This window comes from Antedon bifida, chromosome 10 (genome assembly GCF_963402885.1).
Source record: "Antedon bifida chromosome 10, ecAntBifi1.1, whole genome shotgun sequence".
Classification (NCBI taxonomy): Eukaryota; Metazoa; Echinodermata; class Crinoidea; order Comatulida; family Antedonidae; genus Antedon; species Antedon bifida.
Window position 1 is genome coordinate 11,312,289 of NC_136235.1, and position 27,264 is coordinate 11,339,552.

At 31.9% G+C, this 27,264-nt stretch overlaps 2 protein-coding genes and 1 long non-coding RNA gene across 3 annotated transcripts; 2 read left to right on the top strand and 1 right to left on the bottom strand.

Annotated features, from left to right (window-relative positions):
* Window positions 1-2,940: 2,940 nt before the first annotated feature.
* On the bottom strand, window positions 2,941-7,423 carry LOC144854074 (sterile alpha motif domain-containing protein 12-like). Its single transcript, XM_078711959.1, has 4 exons — window positions 7,331-7,423; window positions 6,548-6,677; window positions 5,033-5,099; window positions 2,941-4,689 (listed from the first exon to the last, which is right to left on the bottom strand). Exons 1-4 carry the CDS (start codon window positions 7,349-7,351, stop codon window positions 4,599-4,601), a joined length of 309 nt encoding a protein of 102 aa, XP_078568085.1. The 5' UTR covers window positions 7,352-7,423; the 3' UTR covers window positions 2,941-4,598.
* Window positions 7,424-15,644: 8,221 nt separating this feature from the next.
* On the top strand, window positions 15,645-20,069 carry LOC144854256 (uncharacterized). Its single transcript, XR_013614548.1, has 5 exons — window positions 15,645-16,948; window positions 17,214-17,374; window positions 18,307-18,434; window positions 18,806-18,873; window positions 19,255-20,069. It is a non-coding gene; the product is annotated as an uncharacterized LOC144854256 (long non-coding RNA).
* Window positions 20,070-20,490: 421 nt separating this feature from the next.
* On the top strand, window positions 20,491-25,006 carry LOC144853456 (uncharacterized). The gene is made up of 8 exons (XM_078711152.1): window positions 20,491-20,600; window positions 21,983-22,101; window positions 22,299-22,688; window positions 22,893-23,001; window positions 23,154-23,215; window positions 23,356-23,442; window positions 24,183-24,376; window positions 24,974-25,006. The coding sequence occupies exons 3-8, from the start codon at window positions 22,301-22,303 to the stop codon at window positions 25,004-25,006; spliced, it is 873 nt and encodes a 290-aa protein (XP_078567278.1). The 5' UTR covers window positions 20,491-20,600; window positions 21,983-22,101; window positions 22,299-22,300.
* The last annotated feature ends 2,258 nt before the right edge of the window (window positions 25,007-27,264 follow it).

Genomic DNA, 27,264 nt, shown 5'->3' on the forward strand with positions numbered 1-27,264 from the left:
TGAAATTTGGAGGTATGAAACTTTGTTAGGAGTAGAACCAGTTTCCAGCATTGAATGTTAAAAATATGTTCATATTACTCATTAATTAATAATAATTATTAATAAATTAATAGAAAACTATAGAGGGCACTTTTCGACAAGAATATGAGTGTTTTTTTATGTGCGTTATTTTTCCGCTCGAGTTTATTCAATGTACTGTAATATACGCTGTTATACTATTTTATTGGAAAGTAATTATTTTTGTGTGAATCTTCTTGGAATTGTTTGAAAGCGTATCCTCTTACTTCTTTTCTTCAGAAAACATCTAATTTAGGTCTTAAAGTGACAAATATACACCTCACACCACCAACCTCCAACACACCAGATGCCCACACACATTTCATATCCTGAACTAACATAGTACAGTATAAGTCAAATTAATTGTTTTAATTTTTTTTTATTGCTGCCTCAAAATATATTATACAATAGTAACAATATCAGAAAGGTAGGTATTGTAATAATTTTTAAATTTAAAAATGTGAAAAAAAACTTAATGTTTATACATACATTACAAATGAAATATATTAACTACTTGGTTATTTTAGTAATGCATACTCAAGTACAGAATATCAGAAATCAATGAATCATGTGTTTAAATGTGGCATTATTAGGCTAATTTGCGTTGAGAAAAACATTGATGCCATTGGCCTATACAAAAAATCAAGGCAATTAGACAAAATATTTATATAAACAATTAATACTAAGTAGGCATAAAATAAGTGTATATAAACTTTCCTTAAATAATAACAGTATAGGGCCTTACCAATTTATTCAATACATAATATATGAACTATATTACACAAAAGAAATAATGATTATCAAAACTAGTCAACATAATTAAATTTTAAACTCATTACCAGCATTATAAATAAAATTTTTAAAAGATGAGAATGCAAGTGAATATCAGATTCTTAGTCCTCATTATACACAATGATTTTCTACTATCACATATTAAAATATAAAACAAACATATAGCCTTTAATGAATTTACATGAAGGTCTATTCAAATAAATTTAAATAAAAGGGTCATAATATGTCTTCGTCTCCAGTTGTTGCAAAGAAGTTAGGATTCCATTCATTTCAACAATAAAAAATATTCAAAATATCCTGCCAGTTTGCGTTCAAGAGTACAACCTGCTTAGTTTTGTAATACGAGTACTGCTTTCTATACACATAACTTTGATTTCTGCAACAAAAAAAAAAAAAATCTCTGTAATAATGTACTTTAATTACTGTAATAATCTAGGTATAGATTATGTTGACCGGGCCAGTGAGAGGGCGTTCGACTGTACTACCATAAGTCCTCTAGGTGTATACAACTTACTTCTTGTCTACAAAGTGTATAGTAGTATGCTAATAGTACTATTATTAGATTAGGTAGATTGGAGAGATACATCTATTTATAAGAGAGTACTGTATATATGGAACTATCTGTGTTAGCCGCCTTTGTATTTTTAGATATAATACCAATAGGTACTATGTATTGTATGATAAAAAAGAAATATTATAATATCTATCTTTCTCCTTTATATAAATATATTATTTTATCCAAGGGGTTGCAAACACAAGTGTTCACATGTCTTGTTATGTATTGCACCTTTGTCCTGTCTTTATGTTGTCCGTAATGTCACTGCACTAACGGGTGACCGGTAAACGAGCTTCGCTCTTATGGTTATCCATCCATATAAGTTGTTCATCTCTTATGTTCAGAAATTGAAATGGTAAATAAACTGAAACTCAAAAACTGTGCTTATGTGGTCCAGGTTGACGAGCCAGGAATGATGGTAGTGCCAGTATACCGTGTAGTTTAGCCTCAAGGCAATACCATGTAGCTGGAGTAGCTTGGACAAATACAGTATGATAAATTTGTGCTGTGAAAGACAAAATTGTAGAATTATAAAGAAAATATTGTAAAATATAACAAGGAAATTATACTATAGTATAATTAAGGGGTAACCGTATAATATATAATTAATAATAATAAATGCAATGGCAATTAGGGCCTAGGTACTATTACAAATAAATTCATATATTATTTTATTATGATAAGGAACTCTGTTTTAGAATGAGAAAAAGCCGTCCCAACCCAGACTTGAACCCAGCTATCAATAAAGCTATAAAACAAAATAGACCATATTGTAGCCGGACTGGGTAGCGTAGACTTACTTGAGGCCTAGTACGATTAGCTAGAAAGAAGGATACAGGTCAACCCGTACCCATGCCAACTCGCTCGTACCCAAATTTTGGTTTACTTATATCCAAAATTTTGGCTTACTCGTAACCATCATGGGCTGGCTGCCTATAGTAGTAGTAGTAGTAGTAGTAGTAGTAGCCTAGCCTAGCCTAAGGCAGCAGGCCCGGCCCTAGCCTACTACAACTTAAGTCTAGGCCTAGCCTAGGCTAGTACTAGTAGGCCTAGGCCTAGTAGGTAACATCATACATACGCCCTAACCCCCTAGAGCCTAGTAGTAGCTAACCTACCTAGTACTCTACTAGCTAGGCCTAAGTATTAGCAGTAGTAGTTATTGCATTAGTAGTATTATTGTATTGTAGTATTAGTTGTAGCTGTCCGGTGGTCCTTGGTCACTTGTCTAACTAGCTACGTCTAGGCTAGATCCCCTAGTAGGCCTAGGCTAGGCCTAGTACGTAGTATAGTTATTCTTCAACAGTCACACAATTCAGATTCTGCCGCTGATTGCTAGTGAACAGGGGGAGGGAGAGAAAGAGTTAGAAGAACTGAAATGAGCCGTGACGTATAATAAACATCATACAAAATAATAATATAACTAACGAATCCGTATAATATAATAATGTTGTATGTTATAAAGTAAGGTAAATGGGTTTAATATAATACAATTATATTATAATATAATGTATTTTATTAATAATATAATAGTAAATGTTCATAATATAATGCCAAAACCGAATAATATAATACAAAAAGTCAATAATTTGTTACATTTTTCACATAATATATTAGAAATAGATATAATATAATGCTAAAACCAAGTAATATAATGCAAAACGTATAATTCATTACAATACAATATATAATATAATAAAAAAATGATATAATAATATAATATTTTGAATACTTCAGACAGCTGAGGCTTGCCATATTGTTTTATACGGTTTTATAGTTTTTGCATTGTAAGAAATAATCTCACAAAGACACTTATATTAAGGGTACATGCAGGTACAAATAACAATACAAATAAATATATCTAGTCTCTGTTGAACCTGATTATATTGTAAAAAGAGGCTTTTTATAAAAAAAAATATATATATATATAAAAAATATAAAAATTATCAAATAAATGGAAATAAAGTCGCATTAAATGTCTGCAAAGCACATTGAACCTCTGGATTTAAACTAGTAACTTCTTGTTCATAGGTTCATGGAGTATTCAGGAGAAAATGAGTTACAAGGCACTTAATTGAGTGTATACACTGTGCATAGGTAGATCCAAAATCGTCAGTTTAGGTTCAGTTTTCAGAACCCTTTTTAGGTCCTGCAGGGTCCCCATTTTAAAATCCTGTATCCTGACTAGTCATGTCATATGAAAAGTAATTACTACATGCATAAAACATACTATAATATAATTATAATTTATTAGTAGTTACATAGAGTTCTACCTAACAATTTATTAAATTACATGTTTCTAACTCCAGGAATGGTTTGTTTGTTATTCATCGGGTAAAGTAGAACTCCTATTGGACACTCCTATTCAGGGGAACTTTCTCATGAAACGAAATAAGAGGATGACCCTTATCAAGTGGTGACCCCTATAAATTAAGGTGTACCCTTAATAGGGGTCCTACTGTATCTGTTTTTTCATATACTCAATGATTATTTGTTTTATATCTAATAGTATTTATAATAATAATAATAATATTGGATTCGAACCCAAGATCTCTAATTAGACATACAAAGGATTTTCAATAATATAAATAATAATAATAATAATATATTTACAAACAAGCATGTAGCCAGAATTTTTTCTTACTCTTTCCACTAAAGAGGGTCATGCAATCGTAAGCCAGACATTGTATGAATTAGGCCTATTTACTTTCATTTCTGGTCTTTAATTTGGACATTTTTTGATAATTGTGTTTATTTTGAGCTGAGAGCCTGGCACTCTGCATAGCTGTATTGCGAAAAGTGTGATTTCAAGCAAAATCACTGTAATGACCTGATTTATATGCTGTACACATTGCATGTATTGTGTTTGATAGTATAACTTCATAAATCATAAATTCATACTAGTGGATTATCTAAATCCTCTATACATATTAAATAACAAACGAAAAGATATTAACATTCAGTGACTGGCGCCAAATTCGGTCCACTTGAGCACAGTATATTAACATACGAAAAGATATTACAATGCAGTGACTTATTTCTATTATATATTACTGTGCTCCACTGGCGCCAAATTGGGTCTACTTGAGCACAGTGTATTGACATACGAAAAGATATTAAAAGTTAAGTGACTTTTAAAGTTCACATGTTGCTACTATTATTATTATCATAAGTAGTCAGCAACTGTAGGCAGCGTTCACACAGCATTATTAGTGTTGAAAAGTAGCCGAAGTTCAGTCTGTTCATGTTTCAGACGAAGACGTAAGATGTATTCCAATAGGTCGTTTCTGTATAACAAATTAATAATTTAATATAAATATATAATTGAAATATCCTTAAGCCTTATCTACACTATATCAAACTACAAGTGACAACAAAATGCCATGTGCCCATATATGGACATGATGATGTCATATCACTATCATATGTGGGCATATCACTACCTTATTTGTGCATGCACTTTTTTTGACAAACTAGTTTGATAATGTAGGCAGAGCTTTATACTGTATATCATGTTGTTTTTTGTTTATGAACTTTTTAAAAATCTATACAGATGCCTACTGTACCTTTATTATTTAAATGTAATATTAATAAAAGATAATCTATTTAAAATAATTACACGTAACTAACCTGTGCATTTGGTCATCTATTTCCATCTTTTCTAATTTGATCAGGTTTAGTTTAATCAATGCTCGTCCTGAAAAACAATGAAAGGCAATTGCAATGGTGAATCAAAAAGCACACTGAGAAAAAAAAAACCTGAGATGTAGTCGGACTATCCTGTAACGGTTTTGGACTAGCTTTAGTCCTTGACTCAACCTGAGATATAGTCGGACTATCTTGTAATGGTATTGGACTAGCTTTAGTCCTTGACTCAACCTGAGATATAGTCGGACTATCTTGTAATGGTATTGGACTAGCTTTAGTCCTTGACTCAACCTGAGATATAGTCGGACTATCTTGTAATGGTATTGGACTAGCTTTAGTCCTTGACTCAACCTGAGATATAGTCGGACTATCTTGTAATGGTATTGGACTAGCTTTAGTCCTTGACTCAACCTGAGATATAGTCGGACTATCTTGTAATGGTATTGGACTAGCTTTAGTCCTTGACTCAACCTGAGATATAGTCGGACTATCTTGTAATGGTATTGGACTAGCTTTAGTCCTTGACTCAACCTGAGATATAGTCGGACTATCTTGTAATGGTATTGGACTAGCTTTAGTCCTTGACTCAACCTGAGATATAGTCGGACTATCTTGTAATGGTATTGGACTAGCTTTAGTCCTTGACTCAACCTGAGATATAGTCGGACTATCTTGTAACGGTTTTGGACTAGCTTTAGTCCTTGACTCAACCTGAGATATAGTCGGACTATCTTGTAATGGTATTGGACTAGCTTTAGTCCTTGACTCAACCTGAGATATAGTCGGACTATCTTGTAATGGTATTGGACTAACTTTAGTCCCGGGAATAAACCTGCGATATAGTCGAGGACTATCTTGTACCAGGGATGTTGATTTTCTTAAATATATATATTTTAATGATTTAAAGTGTCAACTGTTATACAGTATTGGTTTTTACCAATTCACTTTACTTTATTTTAAACTAATACTGTAATGTATGCAGTGGTGTAACACAGGGGAAAAATCCCCCGGGTTTAGCACTCCTAAGGGGCCCTCTAATGCTGGGTAGTTGCATTGGGCTGCTCATGCTGTGTGGTCCCTTAAGCTCTGGGCCCCTTAGTTAGCCAGTGAGCAGTTATAGCCATTACGCCACTGAATGTATGCTTGCTGTGAGCTTGAGAGATGACGCTGTTCATTTATGAGTGAAATAAATTGAATTTAATTAGTTGATTATGCAACAAATATTATATTTCCAAGATGTGACATAATTGGCTTGATCGTGTTATTTATTAACAAGTAGGTCTATGCAGCAATTTTGTTTTTATTTGTTTGTTTTATGGCCGACGTCTGTCGGGAACAACAATGTCAATTAGTTTTACATTCATCTAAATGATGGATGAAACTAGAGCCAGGACTGTTTAAAGCACCTTCATTGGTCCTATCATTGATCAAGGGCTTCTCTCGTCCGTGTCCAGGCATGTGGCCAATACGTCTGAGGCAGATACTAGGTTATATTACCTGATATATCATGTTCTTTAAAATTTGCTCCATACAGTTGATAATACTGCAGATGATGTTTTCTTAGCCATCTCAAAACATCACAGTTATCCCACTTAAATACAGATTTCTTGGAGCGAGTAGATTTTTGCTGAATAATACAAGTAAACACAAATGATTACTTTATTGAGTGAGTGGCCGAGAGCGGTTAAGACAGTGGAATTGTAATTACTTAGCCATAACATCGGCAAGGATTCAAGGCTCACTCACTCCATTGTTCTGGTGGTAGAACGAGTCTTCTCAGATAAAGAGTATAAACCGTATGTCCAGTGTACACATCTAGTTCATGTGCACTATAAAGAACCAGTGCATCTTTCAAGACGAGTAGGAGGTTACATCGGTGCACTGATAAACACACACAGAGCCACTGTCACACACAGCCACTGTTCACAACTGGGCATTTTGCAAGTGGGACTGGACTATTTTAGAGGTGTTTACCACCTGTTGGTCCCATCCTTCACTAATGAAGATCTTATTGAGGTGAATAAATATAAATAAATAATACATCAACATTACTATTTCTCTCCTCTGGTCTAAAGCTCTGTCTACACTATCAAACTAGTTGGACAAAAAAAGTGTGATGTGCCTGAATATGGTAGTGATATACCCAAATATAGTAGTGATATGACATCATCATGTCCATGTATGGGCACATCACATTTCATTGTCACATAAAGTTTGATAGTGTAGACAGACTTAACACACTGCCCCACACACCAATTACATCAGTACAAAGGTACATACTTTGACACTTTTGGACTGCATTAAAACTGGTTGATGATTATAGCATTGTATATCATGGAAGCCACCATTGGGTACAGACTCACTCCGTCTGTCCAACAAACTAGTTGGACAACAAAAGTGTGATGTGCCTGAATATGGTAGTGATATACCCAAATATAATAATAATAATAATAATAGTTCATTCTTATATAGCGCATATAAGCAAGCTCTCAATGCGCTGAACATTATTACCCCAGTCATTTCCTGATCAAACACCTATGGAAACATACTCCCATATATGCAGCTAGTAATCAGCGCAAAGTTGTGTCTTGATCAAACCGGGTACCCATTTATACACCTGGGTGGAGAGAGGCAAACGTAAGTAAAGTATCTTGCCTAAGGATACAAGCAATGCGGCGAGAGTTGGATTCGAACCTCGGTCTAACGATCAGTAGTCGAACGTCCAACACACAGCGCCACACGCCCTTACATATAATAGTGATATGACATCATCATGTCCATGTATGGGCACATCACATTTCATTGTCACATAAAGTTTGATAGTGTAGACAGACTTAACACACTGCCCCACACACCAATTACATCAGTACAAAGGTACATACTTTGACACTTTTGGACTGCATTAAAACTGGTTGATGATTATAGCATTGTATATCATGGAAGCCACCATTGGGTACAGACTCACTCCGTCTGTCTAAAATGTATGCCTTGGCCATCATATTCACTCTTGATTCTGTCATTGCTGATCCTTTGTTTAACACAATATGAAATGCTGTATTGGTATTAAGCCTAGAAAATAACTGTTGAACTGTAAGAAATCAATAGACAACCAATAGAAATTGATTAGGTTAGACACGTTCTGATTGGTTAATAGTTCAAAAGAAAATCATTTGTTTAATTGACAAAACCAACCTAGATGTACATCAGATCAATGAACAATGGTGTGTCAATGTCCGTCACTTTACTGCCCATGGTCACCTAATAGTAAAAGTAAGTCACTTTTTTGATGCATGGGTGCGTCATGGTATTCATAAGGTATGATGCACATATTGGACAAATGACGCACCTCTCCTGGAGGTCGTACAGTGGGTCATACTATTGACAAGTGCATAAGAAAGGCCTATGTTTACAGTAAAATACAGACATAATAAATAAACCTAGGATTCAGGGAGGGGCCTTTATTTATTCATTATTATTAATTAGGCCTAGGCGGCCAATGGAGTAATACTCCATGGAATGGAAGGCCTAATTATTAAAATAATTTTAATTTTATTTAAGGCCCAACTAAAAAAATCAATTTATTGCGAGAAAGATATTATTATTAATTAAAGATAGAACAAACATGTCATTAATACACTAAAATAAATAATTAAATAATTTAGGCATAGGTCTATATATGTATAGCAGATGAGTAAAGGTAGGCTAGTAGGAGATCAAACACCTAATTTATTGACATTCAATAGCCTCTGGCTTGTTCTAGCTTACGCAATACGTCTCTCATTTACTTCCGTGTTTTGATATCAAGCAGTGAACTGTGACACCTGCTGCTGCTTGGGCGGCTAAATAGATGATAGACTAGCAGTAGTGAGGCCTAGGCCTAGCTAGCTAGGGCCTAGCTTAGTTAGGCGAGTTTCGTTTTTATAAACCCACCCCTTAGCATTACGCAACATTGTTTCAATACTTCATCCAATATACTCACGGGTTTTCAAGCATAGAATTATAAAAACAATTTGTTTTATATCTAGCCTATTTTTAATCAATAGACGATTTTCGTGCTACGGAAGCCATATTGCAGAGAGACGTCGTGACCAGCCGAGCGTAAAAAACAAAAATAACATAACGTTTCCATGTGACTACTTTTTTTAGGAATCGAATAAGAACTAAACATACTTGTTTCATAAGATCCCTAAATAAACATAATAATCAAAAGCAAACAACATCAAAATCATACGGTTGACCTATACTTTAATTTTCCATAATAGTCCTTTCTTGTATTGATCAAATTAGTGAATGGCAATAAGATTTAAAACATAACAACTGATACACTAAACAAGATCAGTCTTTCGTTTCTTAAACATGACTTGCAGCAGACTACATTATTTTCTAAGTTATCCACAATTCTGTCAAGTCTGACAAAAGGAGTAGGCCTATTGCGTTTTCTTTCTTGAATTATGGGCCCATTTAATCATGTCACCAACAAAACATGTTCATACTTGGGGTCGGCAATGTATTATTAACAAATTAAAATAAAAGATATGTATTTGTATAGTATGAAGATCTTGAATTTTTAAATTGTTAAGCTTCTTAAATAGAGGTTCTGAATGAGACAAATAATGTGAAAATCAATTAATTCTGACTACACGTTTTTGTAACTTTTAAGTACTCAAAGTACTTAAAAGTTTTTTGTCAATGTTAACATAATCGGCCGCCCAGATGTTACAGTAAAGCAAATGAGAAACAACAAAAAATGAATTATATAAACTAATTAGGATGTGCTGAGGAACATCTATATATATATTGAAATTCTATGACATGTCCAGGTTAAGCTTTCATGAATGATAAACACCTAGAAATGTACTTTCAGTCTTGCGTTCAATTTCGTTATTCAAATAAATTTGAAAATATCCTTGTGATTTGTTTATTTTCATTTCATGGCTATGACGAAGTGTGAAAAGTGTTTTATTAGTGTTAATTAGAAGCTTGTAGGCTGTAAACCAAACACTTATTATTTGCGGTAATATAAACGGAGTCTAAGTACGTACATAAGAACATTATTTTCACGCAAGATCAGAACTATGATTAATAATGTCGCCCTTTGGCAATTTGAAAATAAAAAAAGCGAAATGGGAAACACATTTTTAGAAGTGTAAATCTTGATTGACAAAAAAAATTGAATAAAAAAAGTTCAAAGCATGTTACGAAATTAGCACAATTTAATCAGTTTATTGCCAGATTTGAACCTTACACTCTCTAACCAATCAAATATCAGAAAACCTGATAACTTTCAACCAATAAAACGCCAGCATTAGAAGTAGGCCTGCACGTTCAAAATTGACTACGATATAAAGCACAATGATATTATTCCAAGAATATTATTGGTTTTTTGTATTCTTGTGTAATAGTGCAATTTATTAAAAGAATGCAGGACAAAAAAGTTAGTTTAATTGCTTTGTGTATTGTGTATAATTTACAGCTTACATCAATCGAGCTGCCTCTGATGAACATTAAAACAAGTCTAGCGCCCTCTATTTTGTCAAGTTTTGGTTAGTCCATAGATATTAGCTCATGAAGGTATTATACCTCCCATGGACAGATACGTATATAAATGGCTCTGTCCATGGATTAGCCGGATGACTTTTATTTATTTAGAAATAATTCCTACATGGCCAGAGTAACAATACATTGTATCAGTGGTATATCATTAATGTATGTTTCTGTAGGGCTGTTTCAAAATGTTCGGCAATATAGAGAAGAGTGAATCAATTTTTTGCTTGTACTGTAGTGTGGTAAAGATTGTTCCATGTGTTGACGATTCTACTTGATAAGGAGTGGCTTCTGATTTTCAGTCGGGTCGGGCTCTTGGCTTTCTTAATTTGAATTGATGGCCCCTTGTTCTACTGTCCTTTCTAAGATCAAAAAAGGTTTCGGTTTCAATATCATCCAAGCCCTTGATAATTTTAAACACTTGTATAATGTCCGCTCTCCTTCTTCACTTAGCGAGCACATGGTTTCTATACTTTGTAGGAGAGACGGCCAAATGGACCACAGATGGAAAAGTTCTTATAGGCTGTCTGTATTATGGGATGTCTATGATGTATGCGTTAACATTGCAGTTGGGGTAAGTTTGATTAAGGTAAGCACGATGTACTATTTTTCTTCTCCAGTATTCTTTTTAGATCTTGATGGTTCCTTGTTGGTCCACTTGGATAAATCAAGAGAATGTGACTCGTCATAGATATCATGGACTTTTTAATCATCTACCACATTTAGAGCAGATCTCAGGATTGTAACAGCTCGCTGTAAGTATGGGATGCTGTAAATGGTAAACATTAATATTTTAATATGCTAATGATTTACAGGTTTTCCCCACTCATTGGCATAATATTGATTGTGTTTATATTTATTTCGCATTAATAAAATATGTTAATGATTTACAGGTTTCTTTTCCTTGTTTTTCTATGTATTTTATAAATTTATATGTTAAAGACCCCTTCCCTGCAATTTTGGACGTTTTTTGGAAAATAATACATATATCACTTTAAAAACATTAAACCATGTCATTCCTTGTCTTAAATGTACGTTTTATGGTAAATTATGATAAAAAGTGAGAAACAATGCACTACCTAAGTAGCTCGCAGCGATCGACCTCTCGTGGACGGTCTTAGGCCTAGCCTAGCTAGGCTTAGTTTTGTAGGCCTAGCTGGTAAACATTGGTAACGTACGAACATCGTACGCTAGCTATATACCTAGCCTGACGTTGTATAGTTGCTGCATTAATTGTCTTTCTATTTTTGCCAGACTCCGTTGATACAAATTGGGAAAACCCGGTATTTTCGCTGAAAAGTTAGGAGTCTTCCATTTGTTTTGGCCTCACGATCGATCGAAAAGTGGGCAAATTACAGGTGAAAAACAAAAATATCAATCCGCGCACAATGCATTTTGGGATTTATAGCGGGCCGCTATAATTATTAGAATCAACTTATTATTCACATTTTTAACCGTTTAAAGACGAAAAAAGTTATCGCAATAGGACCATATAGTATTATTTTTACATTAAATATAGTTTGTGATCTTAAATTAGATCTAAAAAACGTAGGGAAGGGGGCTTTAATCATTTACAGATTTTTTTTCCCTTATTAGCATAATATTTTTCTTCTCCAGTTTTCTTTTTAGATCTTGATGGTTCCTTGTTGGTCCACTTGGATAAATCAAGAGAATGTGACTCGTCATAGATATCATGGACTCTTTTATCATCTACCACATTTAGAGCAGATTTCAGGATTGTAACAGCTCGCTGTAAGTATGGGATGCTGTAAATGGTAAATATTAATATTTTAATATGCTAATGATTTACAGGTTTCTTTTCCTTATTAGCTTAATATTGATTGTTTTTGTATGTATTTTAATAATTTTATGCTAATGATTTACAGGTTTCTTTTCTTTATTAGCATAATATTGATGGTTTTTGTATGTATTTTAATAATTAATATGCTAATGATTTACAGGTTTCTTTTCTTTATTAGCATAATATTGATTGTTTTTGTATGTATTTTAATAATTAATATGCTAATGATTTATAGGTTTCTTTCCCTTATTACCATAATATTGATGGTTTTTCTATGTATTTTATTATTTAATATGCTAATGGTTTACAGGTTTCTTTTCCTTATTAGCATAATATTGATTGTTTTTGCATGTATTTTATTATTTAATATGCTAACAGTAATTTGCAGGTTTCTTTCCCTTATTACCATAATATTGATTGTTTTTGTATGTATTTTATTATTTAATATGCTAATGGTTTACAGGTTTCTTTCTCTTATTAGCATAATATTGATTATTTTTGTAGATATTTTTTTAATTAATATGCTAATCATTTACAGGTTTTTTCCCTTATTAGCATAATTATTGATTGTTTTTCTATGTATTTTATTAATTAATTTGTTAATGATTTAAATGTTTCTTTCCCTTATTAGCATAATATTTATTGTTTTTCTATGTATTTTTATTATTTAATATGCTAATTATTTACAGTTTTCTTTCCCTTATTAGCATAATATTGATGGTTTTTCTATGTATTTTATTATTTAATATGCTAATGATTTACAGGTTTCTTTCCCTTATTAGCATAATATTGATTGTTTTTCTATGTATTTTATTAATTAATATGCTAACAGTAATTTGCAGGTTTCTTTCCCTTATTACCATAATATTGATTGTTTTTCTATGTATTTTATTAATATGCTAATGATTTACAGGTTTCTTTCCCTTATTAGCATAATATTGATTGTTTTTCTATGTATTTCATTAATTAATATGCTATTGATTTACAGGTTTTTTGTCCCTTATTAGCATAATATTGATTGTTTTTCTATGTATTTTATTAATATGCTAATGATTTACAGGTTTTTTGTCCCTTATTAGCATAATATTGATTGTTTTTCTTATGTATTTTATTAATATGCTAATAATGATTACAGGTTTTTCCCCTTATTAGCATAATATTTATTGTTTTTCATGAATTGTATTATTACAATTTTATTAAGAAAAAAAATTATTAAATGTTATTTTTTGGTAAATGTATTTTATATGTGTAGGGTAACATTATATATTGGTATTGAATCAGGTTATTTTTTGGTAAATTTATTGTATATAATGTGTAAGGTAACATTATATCTACGGTATTAAAGGTTATTTTTTGGTAAATGTATTTTATCTAATGTGTAAGGTAACATTATATCTACGGTATTAAATTGGGTTGTATTTTGGTAAATGTATTTTATATAATGTGTAAGGTAATATTATATCTACGGTATTAAATCAGGTTATCTTTTGGTAAATGTATTTCACATAATATGTAAGGTAACATTATATCTTGGTATTAAATGTTATTTTTTGGTAAATGTATTTTATATAATGTGTAAGGTAACATTATATCTACGGTATTAAAGGTTATTTTTTGGTAAATGTATTTATATAATGTGTAAGGTAACATTATATCTTGGTATTAAATGTTATTTTTTGATAAATGTATTTTATATAATGTGTAAGGTAACATTATATCTTGGTATTAAATCAGGTTATTTTTTGGTAAATGCATTTTATATAATGTGTAAGGTAACATTATATCTTGGTATTAAATCAGGTTATTTTTTGGTAAATGCATTTTATATAATGTGTAAGGTAACATTATATCTTGGTATTAAATCAAGTTATTTTTTGGTAAATGTATTTTATATAATGTGTAAGGTAACATTATATTATGGTATTAAAGGTTATTTTTTGGTAAATGCATTTTATATAATGTGTAAGGTAACATTATATTATGGTATTAAATCAGGTTATTTTTTGGTAAATGCATTTTATATAATGTGTAAGGTAACATTATATCTTCGGTATTAAAGGTTATTTTTTGGTAAATGTATTTATATAATGTGTAAGGTAACATTATATCTTGGTATTAAATGTTATTTTTTGATAAATGTATTTTATATAATGTGTAAGGTAACATTATATCTTGGTATTAAATCAAGTTATTTTTTGGTAAATGTATTTTATATAATGTGTAAGGTAACATTATATTATGGTATTAAAGGTTATTTTTTGGTAAACGCATTTTATATAATGTGTAAGGTAACATTATATCTTGGTATTAAATCAGGTTATTTTTTGGTAAATGCATTTATATAATGTGTAAGGTAACATTATATCTTGGTATTAAATGAGGTTATTTTATGGTAAATGTATTTTATATAATGTGTAAGGTAACATTATATTATGGTATTAAAGGTTATTTTTTGGTAAATGCATTTTATATAATGTGTAAGGTAACATTATATTATGGTATTAAATCAGGTTATTTTTTGGTAAATGCATTTTATATAATGTGTAAGGTAACATTATATTATGGTATTAAAGGTTATTTTTTGGTAAACGCATTTTATATAATGTGTAAGGTAACATTATATCTTGGTATTAAATCAGGTTATTTTTTGGTAAATGCATTTATATAATGTGTAAGGTAACATTATATTATGGTATTAAAGGTTATTTTTTGGTAAATGCATTTTATATAATGTGTAAGGTAACATTATATCTTGGTATTAAATCAGGTTATTTTTTGGTAAATGCATTTATATAATGTGTAAGGTAACATTATATTATGGTATTAAAGGTTATTTTTTGGTAAATGCATTTTATATAATGTGTAAGGTAACATTATATTATGGTATTAAATCAGGTTATTTTTTGGTAAATGCATTTTATATAATGTGTAAGGTAACATTATATCTTGGTATTAAATGAGGTTATATTTTGGTAAATGCATTTTATATAATGTGTAAGGTAACATTATATCTTGTTATTAAAGGTTATTTTTTGGTAAATGCATTTTATTTAATGGGTAAGGTAACATTATATCTTGGTATTAAATCAGGTTAATTTTGTGTAAATGTATTTTATGTGTAAGGTGGCATCTTATAGTAAATATTCACTGCAGGTAACTAATAAAGTGTAGCTAAGAATCTAGAAGTTTAAGTATCAATACATTTCAAATCATGTTATTTTTTGTAAGTGTGTAGATGGCATTGATAATAAGGTAAGGTAACTATAGTTTTTCCTAAGTATTTATAGGATTGCTCGTATAGCAGCCCGTCTGGATCAGGACCAGCCCGTCGAGATCAGGACCATCAGAGATACATGTGCAGCACTTGGATACTGGGTATAGCAGATTATATCCGGACCAGCAGCAGAGATACATGTGCAGCACTTGGACACGGGTATATCAGATTATATATGGACCAGCCTGTCTGGATCAGGACCATCAGAGATACATGTGCAGCACTTGGATACTGGGTATAGCAGATTATATATGGACCAGCCTGTCTGGATCAGGACCATCAGAGATACATGTGCAGCACTTGGATACTGGGTATAGCAGATTATATCTGGACCAGCCTGTCTGGATCAGGACCATCTCAGAAACATGTGCAACACTTGGACACAGGTATAGCAGATTATATCGGGACCAGCCTGTCAGGAACAGGACCAGCCCGTCGTTATCAGGACCAGCCCGTCTGAAAAATGAAGTACCTACAAATTGACAAAACTATACTTAAATTGTTTTATAACTCTGTAATTCTCAGTGTAATACTTTTTTGTAATGTTTGTTTTTATGGTAATACAATGCAAAAAGATAAAATTAAACTTAATCGAATAGGAAATAGAGCAATTAGACTAGTAGGAGAGCACTTACCTGATGTTGAATCCTTGTATAAAGAAAATGTGTTAAAAAAAGTAAAAAGTATCATTGATGATGAAACACATCCTCTTCACAAACAATTTGCCCTCATGAATTCTGGCATAAGACTACATGCACTTAATACCAAAACAAAACGGTTTAGGTGCTCGTTTGTACCTAAAGCTATACACTTATATAACTCCAGAGTACAAAGATAAAATGTAACCGCTTTTGTTTATTTTTATAGCTCACGCATGTATTTTTAATGCTTTTATATAAACTTTAAATCATCGTTAGTGCAATATAATAATAAATCATATAATATAATTAAATAATAATAATATTTATCTAATTTTAACAATTTTTAGCCTCTTAACTTTTTGTGTGTGTTTTTGTAAATTGTATTTTATATTTATATTTTTGTATTTTGCCAGTTTTCAAATCACATTTCTGTTTTTTTAAATGGACAATAAAGTATATATGACTATGACTATATGACTATGACTATATCAGGACCAGCCTGTCTGAATCAGGACCAGCCCGCCTGGATCAGGACCATCTGAGATACATATGCAGCACTTGGAATATGGACAGGGTGGAATAGCAGAAAAGAGGATACATTGGAAGATTCAGTCTTTTACATGAGAGGACAATCAAAAGTAAGTTTACTAACCTTGATTCCACAATTTCAGAGTCGATGGATTTAATATATCCAGACAAGCCAGTCTACCAGGGTATAGTAGATTATATCCGGACCAGCCTGTCTGGATTAGGACTATTCGAGATACATGTGAAGCACTTTGATAATGGACATTCAGAGTGGAATAGCAGTAAACAGGATTCATTGGAAGATTCAGTTGTTTTTTTTTTTACATTGAAGGAAAATCAAAAGTAAGCTTACTAACCATAATTCTACAATTTCAGAGTTGACAAACTATATCTGGACCAGCCTGTCAGGATCAGAAACAGCAGAGATACATGTACGACAATTGGATACTATGGACATACAGGATGGAACAGCAGAAAAAACAGGACCAACCCGTTGGAAGATACATCTTTATTACATGGAATAAAGACAATCTGAAGTAAGTTTACTAACTATAATTCCACAATTTCATTTTTGCTGCTTACAGGACAGAGTGCTAAACTGCCTTTATGTCTGTAAGGTAAGTAATAATAATAACAATATAATAATATATTTAAATTAGTGGATATGCTTTTCAACCCAGTGGCACACACTTTTGCAGTGGACTCCAGATCCCCTGTCTCATCTTTTAGATGTTCCTAAATTACTCTTACCTTGTATATGCACAAGCCTATTTAGAATAGAATATATTAATATGTTTCTTATGTATATTTCTTGATAATATGTATTGTGTTTTTCTATGTCTTTTCTTAACAAGGAGCATCATTGAAAAGTGCTACCTTCCCTCGCTCTGATCATCAACCTTGTAGTAGCGAGGCTTGCATGTTTCCAATTTGGAGGCCAGATAACCATTACTAATTCTGATACTACTTTAGGCTTGTCTGCATTTGGTCCTTAAAATGAAATGCTGATGTTTCCATCTGGTGGTTGGTGACTATACTAGATATAAAATATAATTATATTTGTCTTTCTTTCCAACAGGTCATCTAAACTTTATGCAATTGGTTACATATTCAGCATGAGAAAGAAATAAGAAAGTTAACAGAGAGCAAACCAGTTGAGGTAATGATTCTGATGGTTTAACAATAGTATGCAGACATGGCTAAAAATTGTTTGTTTTCACTGATCCTACTAAAGCTTGGTTCCCACTAGGACGCATGTCGCACATTGTTGACCAATTCGCTTGCGTTGCATCCTAGTGGAGGAACCAAATGGAGGGGAGTATATATATTATATGTTAGGCCTTGTTTAAAAAAATCTGCGCTTGTCCAGGCTACCTCATTCTATTACTATTTTATTTTTTATAGTACAACGTGTATGCAAATAATAAAAACAAATAACTGTTAATATCCCTGGTTTATATTACTATAGGTGAAGTGCAATTATTTAGAAGAAATATCAAAATTAAAGGCACAAAATGAATCTTTAGAAAGAATATAAAAATGAAAATCTTAAAGAAGAAAATGATTCACTGCTGAACAAGTTTGAAGAGTTATAAGGTATGTAGTTGTTGGTAAACGTTTCTTGTACAGTATACAAATATACTTTGTTTGAGAATTTCTGGTTATAACTATGGATATAAAGGTGTCTGAAACAGTAGGCATACTATCTTGGGGCAGTTGTCTGAGGGGGTGGTTGTCCTACCAGGTATTTGTCAAGATGGACGTTGTCCAGCACTCTGCAGTTGTATAAATGAATAAGTAGGGTGTTTATTTGAGTGAAAAATAAATGCCTAGGTATGTTGTTTCAAGAGGCATTTATTCTAAAAGATGTTCCATAGGGGTGGTGTTTATTCAAACGACAAGATATTGTTCTAGAATTACATATAGTAACCTTTGACACTGTACTTACAGATTTTTTTTTTTACTAGTTAAAGTTGAATGGGGAGAAAAGCAACTGAAGCCAAGTTATCAGAACTATAAAGCTGCTAATGATCAAGTAAGTACATTTGATTAATGCAAAGTATTGATGATAGTGATGGTTTAAAATGAATTGTTTCCCTCACAAGCAACTATGTCTTGTACACTGATACCACTATGTTTGTGTATATAGTAACAACAATTATTATAAACATAAACAATCACTTTTACAGTGATCAATCAATTCTTTTAGTAACTTAATGTCTTATGGTACACTGCTGGACATACAATAAATACAACTGTTATTGACTTTTGCTACTTTTTGACATTGTACCTATACTGAATATGAATTACATGATAATGAATGCCTTGCTCAGAGTTTATAATTGTATGAGTTTTAATGGTGAATTTCTTTTGCTGAAAAATAAATAAAAAAATACACTGTTTATTTTTGTTTCAGGCGACAATGTGTGAAGCCGCCAGCAGAAAATTGATCATCGTTGGTTCTTTAAATAGATTCCATCCATTGTTCCATATTAATCGTAACCAGTCAATTACATACTACTGATTGTTTGCAAGTTTTTTTTTTCCAGCAGTACTCATCATTAAGCATTTAGTTGGGAACAAATGAAAGTGAAAATGTTTAGGTTAAAATTAGATTTTAGTCAATAGAATGGAATGACACTGAGTTATATTCTGCATAGTCTGATGAAATGTTGGTTATTGGTTTATATAAATAGAAAAAATGCTTCTCACAATTAAATACTATTAATATTTATGTAAATCAGTGGTTCTATGCCTGTAGCTATTTTGTTATTAATCTACGTGCCATTTACGGTATGTCAGTGAACCAAATGTTCTCCCTATCCTACTTCGCAATGGCAATTGTTACTCAATATGTGTTTGTGTAAAAAGAATGAATTTGAATTGTAGGCATACCTTTCACAATATATTTAATATAGCCTTACATATATCAAGTTAATTTAGTTTTTCTTTCATCCATAGTCCTATGTATTTTTATACCAAACATGTTAATTATTTAGATAGTAATCAATGTTGTGATATTTATTGCTGTTGAAAATTTTACAATGAGATAAAAAATAAAGGTTAAAAATAAACTTGTATTAGATATGCTAGATCTGTGTATCATATATTTAATCGAAATTGTCAGAGGTAAATTTTTGTCATTGGTGGTGTGGCTTTGGTCATTTGTGTGTCACACAATGACCTAATTTGCATATTTTCCACCTGTTTAAATAAGACGATATACGGTAAAAGGTTTTAGAGTTCAACAGTCAATAAAAGTGAATGATACCAAATATTTATTATTTATTGTTTAAAATAAAAGAACTTGGATAAACTAATTTATTTGTCACTTTTCGAGGTTTACGGTATGCATAGTACTGTACTACGTTTATTGATTTCATTCCAGTCCATCAGCGGATCATCTCCACTAACAGTCTGTATATCTAACTTACACATATACATTTTAGTCAATATGATGTAATTTTCAAATGATATCACATACACAAGGTCATTTGTGATCTGTTAATATTGTTCGTGGTTCATAAAAACAATAGAAAGGGTAGTAGTCGATTACCAGAAGCTAAAATTTCCAAAATATGGGTGACTTAAATTGCGTTTTCACCTGTTACACATGGTATGTGATCACTAAAAATACTTTAAATGTATGTATGAAACATAGGGTTTATCACAAATATTGTAATAAATGGATTATTAGTTTAGGAGTGGAACCTGTTATACATGGTATATGATCACTGAAAATGCTTTCAATGTGTTCATTGGGTATGAAGCATGATTGTTAGTTTAGGAGATATCGTAAAAATATGGGTTTTATAGCTAAATTCTATATTTATGCACATTTGCATATGAAAGCGGTGGATGACGAATGGTTGATTTGTTGTACGTGATCAGGACAACATATACATTCATTTAAAACTGAAAAACATTTGCCTACAATTTTCCCGGTCATATGCTCGATTCAGTGTTTTGAACGAAATTGACGTGACGAGAGGAGATTCTTGTGTGATAGGTCCTTTTGATAGGGACCTACGAAAAGTTGTCATTGTGGAATGAAATTCTGTGTGAAAATCATGCAAAAAAAAAGGCTTTAAAATGCCTCTATATAATTATAATATATATATATATATATATAATAATAACAAAATTTAAATTGTATACAAAAGAATTGGGATTTTAAAATGTGCAATTCAAATTATCCGACCATTCTATTATAAGTCCTTAACTAAATCGTGTAAAAAATAAATAAAAACAATAACAAGGAGTTAACCGCATTGCGAATAACTAACTATGAAACACGACCACCTCCTCTCATCATAAGGGGGACACTACAATTAGATGTTTTGAATCCAACACACTGTGCTACACGCCCTTACGTACACGCCCTTACGTACACGCCCTTACGTAAAAGTAATTTTTATTAAAGACATTTTAAAATTCAATTGCCTAAATTACAATTTACAATTTAAATATTGTTCACGAGTATCTGCTCATTCATAATAAGCACTTTCCCTCAAAGTATATTTAGGCCTACACATGATTTTTGTTTAACAGCTGTATGCCTACAATATCGTGATTGATAAGCCTTATGCATTACTATGCAAACAATAAGAATGAAATCAATGCTGCTAAGTGGTATAGTATAGACTTACCCTGATTCTCGGTTCTATTCTATGAACTGAGCAAATCTAGTAGTATGGTCACTATGGTGATGAAACAGCACTGACAATCGGGTACGGTAATTCAATACATTTTGTTTATAATTTCAAGAGTGCTGTGGTTTACAAACAAACAAGACAAAAAATAGCTAGTATTGCGCCAAGGAGTACGGTTGAAAGATTTTTTATATTATAAATGAGGAAAGCAAGGGGCCTAACATTTTGAGTATTTTTGGTTGGACGACACTGCAAATAGGAGAGGGCGAATTTGTGGAAATCGTTTTTTTTTTATAATATCATGGGTCTCTATTTTGAAAAAAAAGGAGCAATTCGGGAAAAAAGAGGAGGGGGATATTTCGAACCCTATACAAACGGGTTGTTGATAGATATTTGTCTCCCTCATAAACATTCTATTTTTGGAATAGCATATGTGCGATGGTACTAGATTTACTGAGTTTAACGTAGCATAACATTTCGTTTCGTCGTTAGGCCTATATGGTTATAGTCAGTACGTCAGTCTGGAAATATAGAGAAATCTCAGAATATCATAGATATCAAGAACTTAACGCGGTAGCTGTCTGTGTGACGTTTTACTTGCTTTATCCAAGGTACGAAATAAATATTTTAAAATTCTCAGTTTAACAGTAGCTTGAAATTATATTGTAGGCTGGCTACACTACTATATCTATTAACAAAATCAAAATTGCGCCAATGAACCTTTCATACCATAACATACATTTTCAGTCATGTTGTTTGTGTCTGTATTACTGTACTTGTATAAATTGATTTTTTATAGAATAGTTAGCCATGGAAAGATTTCAGAAAGTCATTGTATCGGAACATTCACTTGAGCCAAAGTTAAAGAAAATGGTAATTGACACCGGGAGGTGGAGGTCCACTGTTTCAGGTGAAACCCATTCTTCTTCAGTGCCCCCCAGAATTGTTGTTTTTGGACAATCCGGATGTGGAAAAAGTTCATTTATAAATAGCGTACTTTGGGTTTTAAAATACAGAAGTAAAGAGTCACCTGGTGAGTTTGTTCAAGAGGTGCCTTCTTCTCGCAAGGGAGGACACCATGGAGGCGGAAATACAAATGATCTTCGAGTAGTTAAAATTGGAAATCTTGAATTTGTTGATACAAGAGGATATCCTGATGGAGCATTGTATGCCTATGATGAAATCTACCGTATTTGTAGTAAGTTAGAAATGTCGAAAATTACAAATAATAAAAATAATATTATCATGTCTTTGTTCCGCTGTAGGGCTAACATTAATATCATATTTGCAAACATGTTGGATTAAATGCTATAGAGATTTTTAACTACTCACAATTTCTTCTTTTCTAAACACATTAATGTTTGTTTTTATAAACACACTATAGATACTTTTTTGTATTTAGATGGATACCGCAATTATGTTAGTGATGTATCTTGGGAGCCGAAAACAAATTGGTTTAACTTCTTCGAAGTGCCTGGTAAACCAATGGACTTTCCTATACTTGTTGTTAGGTAATTATATTTTCGTTACTATCTGCAAATGGTAATACGATATTGATACATATATTAATAACAATATATGTTATCATTTTTTTTAGCAAAAAAAAAGATTTGAGAAGAGTAAGCATAACTCATGATCATGATCAAATTTTACACTTTCACAGTTCAAAAGACCCAGAATACTCAGTTTTGAAGAGAGTAATAGCCTATATAAAGGATGCATCAGGTAATATATTGTTTCATTTATATATCTAGAATTTCTATCATCTCCATGGAACATTGTTTTAGTTATATGTCTTATTATTGTTATTGCTTTATTGTCAATTTTAATAAAATATTCTTCTTTGTCATAATACCTTAATTCAGGGTGTAGTCCTATCATTGTTGTGACGTCAAAACAAGAGATACCAGAAGGGCAAGAGACTGAAATGCACTCAAGACTCACTGGTATCGGTGAGTATCCTCAATGTATTGGCCTTTTCCCCTTTTAAACTTACCTCTTTGTTTTGAGCAGCTTATTGTGTAACCATGGATCTATAATTATTATTATTATTATTATATGGTATAAGAAGCGCAATCTGATTTAGAAAAGTAACCAAACTAGTTTTACCAACTTGAGCTGGTTACTATTAGTCAAATGCGGTTATCGAGAGTCTGTGAGGTTGTGTGAAATTTTAAAACATAAGGAACTAAACGGTAAGGTTTTAGAATTGCTCTTGGAAAAACTCAGGTAGGCCATGGAGAAATAACTTATTTCTCCATGGGTAGGCCTATTGAACCGTAATATCAACAAATCTGTTTTTTATTATCATTAATAATTCAAGTGTTCAGTGTCACCAGTCATGCTTAAGACCATTATGCATAATTTACATCTCTGTTTACATTAATCCAAATCACATTTCTAAATTTAAATATGGTCTTGCTGAAACAATTGTCTATAACATTAGTGTGCCCTTCATTCATATTTTTACTTTTTAGAAAAAACATATATTTAAATGATGAGACATAATCACAGTTTTAAAACAGATTTTATATTATTTCTTGTTGTGCAAAAAAGGATTTATTGCTTTATTGCAATTCACGTAGATGCTGATGATTATCATCATATTGCTACAACCACCCACCCCCCCCCCCCCACCATTGACAGCAAACAAACCTATTTATCAAATTTATGTTAATTTTTTATTTAAAAGGTGCGTCATTGGCACTATTTGTAGAAAACTATCTGATTGACGATGAGGGTGAAGGTCCAACTGAGGATGATTTGGATTTGAAAAAACACCTCGATTTGTGTAAAGTGATTAAGAGACTCCAACAAGAGTATGACGTACATCGACAGGCTGTAGTCGAAAGCAAAATAAGTTGGTATGCTTTCATGAAGAGAATTGTTAGATTTGTTGTTAGATTTGTATTGGTTATACTGCTGTTGTGGATTTTGTACTTTATAGTAGGGTTTGTAATCCAACGGTAGGCCTATCAGAATATTAACTGCGCATGCGTATAAGCCCAGAATACTCTACGCCTTTCGTTATCGTATCGGGACTGCTTGTATTTTGAACACAATGCTAAAATAAGAGTTCTGTTGACTACTTTAATCAATAATCATTATATTTAAGACATTTTCTTTAGGCCTATATAGCTTCATTAGTCACGGTTAGTTTTTTTTGTTTAATTTTAAATAATAGTCTAAGACCTTTTAATTAATTTAAAATACATTATATTATTACAATCGAGTGCATGTTATAAGTTATTTGGGATGTCAGTTTTTTAGTTGAATTTACATTTTTGTTTACGATTAAGATTGCGCATTAATTACTGAATTAAAAAAAAATTGCGCCCCGTATTTAGACTGTTTTCATCAAACTGCTTGCATAGCCTACTGGTAAGCTACTACGGTATATCAAGGTATCTTTCAATTCCTTAAAGCTCATATGTGTACAGGCATGAATTTTAAATTTATTTGGTAATAAAATATTTGTAATAGAAATCAAGACGAAAACGCATGAATTTTCCTTAAAATGGTCAACAAAATTTGGCAAAATTCTGCTATAAAAACCAGGACGATTTTTTTTCAGTGGTTAATTATTAGATGTAATATTAATAATATGTTTGGTGACTCCTTAGAAGGTGAAAAAAGATGGTGGATATACGGTGATTAATTTTTGATATAGCATAAAAATAAAACTCTGAAGTGAATAAAAATACTAGAAATGTAACATTCAAGTGATATTACCTATATTTAGTCATCTGATAACATTTTTTACCACACCGTTTAATTTTCATAGTTTTTTAAAAATGCCTCTCTATTTACAACATTTGTGTACAAACGAATAGAGATTTTACTGTGTGAAAGCTGGTGAAACACAAATAAAATCCCAAAAATTATGAAACATAGGGGAAACTATAGATCGATAATTTAATTGGAATGTATGATCCCAATAGAAATTGTTTGCCCGCACCAGGCCTTTAATTAAAATCTATTCGTTCTATATTTAGTTCATCTTTTTTACACAGTATTAAAATTATTGACATCTCCCTGTTGAGAGGTACATGAAATAAATAGAAATAGATAAAACATAATTATCATTAAATAATCTTAATAATAATGTGGTGCATTATTGCCAGCTATCTAAACAATGCACTTCGACGTACGTACGCTACAGCAAAAGGATGTTCACCTAGTAGTCCGGTGGCAGGAGGGGGGAATCACCACCCGAAAGGGGACAAATTGCCATCCAACTTTTCTAGACTAGAATTTTCCGTAGATTACGAATATGGAAGGTAATCGATCAGGATAGGAAGCGTTTTCGAGATATAAGGGGTCAAAGTTCAAAATTGACCAATTACAACAATGTATTATGTATATGTATTATAACAAATTTATTGAAGCACAATTTGGTCTTTTATTACATTTTTATGATTATAAGTGTCTATTCAATCACCTTATGAAAAAAAAATCCTTTGTGATTAAGGGTCAAATGTCAATATTGACCAATCATAGAACGTACCTATAAAACCAAATAAAAACTAATATTTAATAAAAATTGGATGTTTTCTCATCCTGTTAATCAATCATACGCAATGTAAAAGAGCGAATACATCATTTCATCAGTTAAAATAAGGTCAATTTCATCAGTTGACATAAGGTCGAAGGTCAACATTTTAATACGCGTATTAGTTAACAAATAAATGCAAAGTTGTCCAAACTATGATATTGATGGTTTTACAAGTAATCAAATTATTTGATTAGTAAAGTTATGTTATTTCATTATAATTTTGATTAATACTATTATAATACTGTATTTAATCAAACCAGACTTCGATCAGGATAGGAACCGAATAGGAAGAGATAAGGGGTCAGAGTTCAAAATTGACCAATTATAACAATGTATTATATACATATGTATTATAACCAATTTATTAAAGTTCAATTTGGTCTTTTAATACATTTGTATGGTTATAGGTATTGTATGGTGTTATTCAGTCGCCTTATAAAACAAATACTTTGCAATTAAAGGTCAAATGTCAATATTGACCAATCACACAATTTGCATTTAAAACCAAATAAAAACTAACATTTAAGACAATGTTATGTTTTATCATTCTGTTAAGACATCTATCAATCATACACAATCAAAAGAGCACATTTATCATTACACAAGTTGACAAGGGCCGATCCTTCATGAACCTTTCGGGGTTCTCTATGTGGGGCTACAAGAGACCCTATATTGGAAATAATGTATGTGGGGTGAAAATGTGGGTTCATAGAGATATAATAAATATCCCTGTGCACCCTCGATCATCCATAAAGAACATTTTATGGATTTGCCCAAATTAACCCAAGGGCCGGTCGTTCTCCATGGATGAACATTAAGCTCCATAATGGAAATATAAGGGGTGACACTGTGAGTTCATATAGACAGGCGCGGCCCATGGAATAAAGCTGCCTGTGAACTCTCGACCCTTAAGGAAAATTTATGGATTTGCCCAAATTAACCCAAGGGCCGGTCCTCAATGGACATTAAGCCCCATAATGGAAATATAATGGGTGACACTGTGGGTTTATATAGACAGGCAGAACCATGGAATAAAGCTGCCTGTGCACTCTCGATCCTTAAGGAACACTTATGGATTTGCCCAATTTTACCCAAGGGCCAGTCCTCCATGGATGGACATTAAGCCCCATAATGGAAATATAATGGGTGACACTGTGGGTTTATATAGACAGGCACATGGAATAAAGCTGCCTGTGCACTCTCGATCCTTAAGGAACAC

Excerpts from the sequence above, each read along its gene's own strand:
- LOC144853456 (XM_078711152.1), top strand. The coding sequence starts at position 22,301 with ATGGAAAGATTTCAGAAAGTCATTGTATCGGAACATTCACTTGAGCCA. Across the intron at positions 22,689-22,892 it reads TGAAATCTACCGTATTTGTA|ATGGATACCGCAATTATGTT; the intron begins GTAAGTTAGAAA and ends TTTTGTATTTAG. Across the intron at positions 23,443-24,182 it reads CTCAAGACTCACTGGTATCG|GTGCGTCATTGGCACTATTT; the intron begins GTGAGTATCCTC and ends TTTATTTAAAAG.
- LOC144854074 (XM_078711959.1), bottom strand. The coding sequence starts at position 7,351 with ATGCAGTCCAAAAGTGTCAAA. Across the intron at positions 6,678-7,330 it reads TGCAGTCCAAAAGTGTCAAA|CAAAAATCTACTCGCTCCAA; the intron begins GTATGTACCTTT and ends TGTATTATTCAG. Across the intron at positions 4,690-5,032 it reads ATAGATGACCAAATGCACAG|AAACGACCTATTGGAATACA; the intron begins GTTAGTTACGTG and ends TTTGTTATACAG.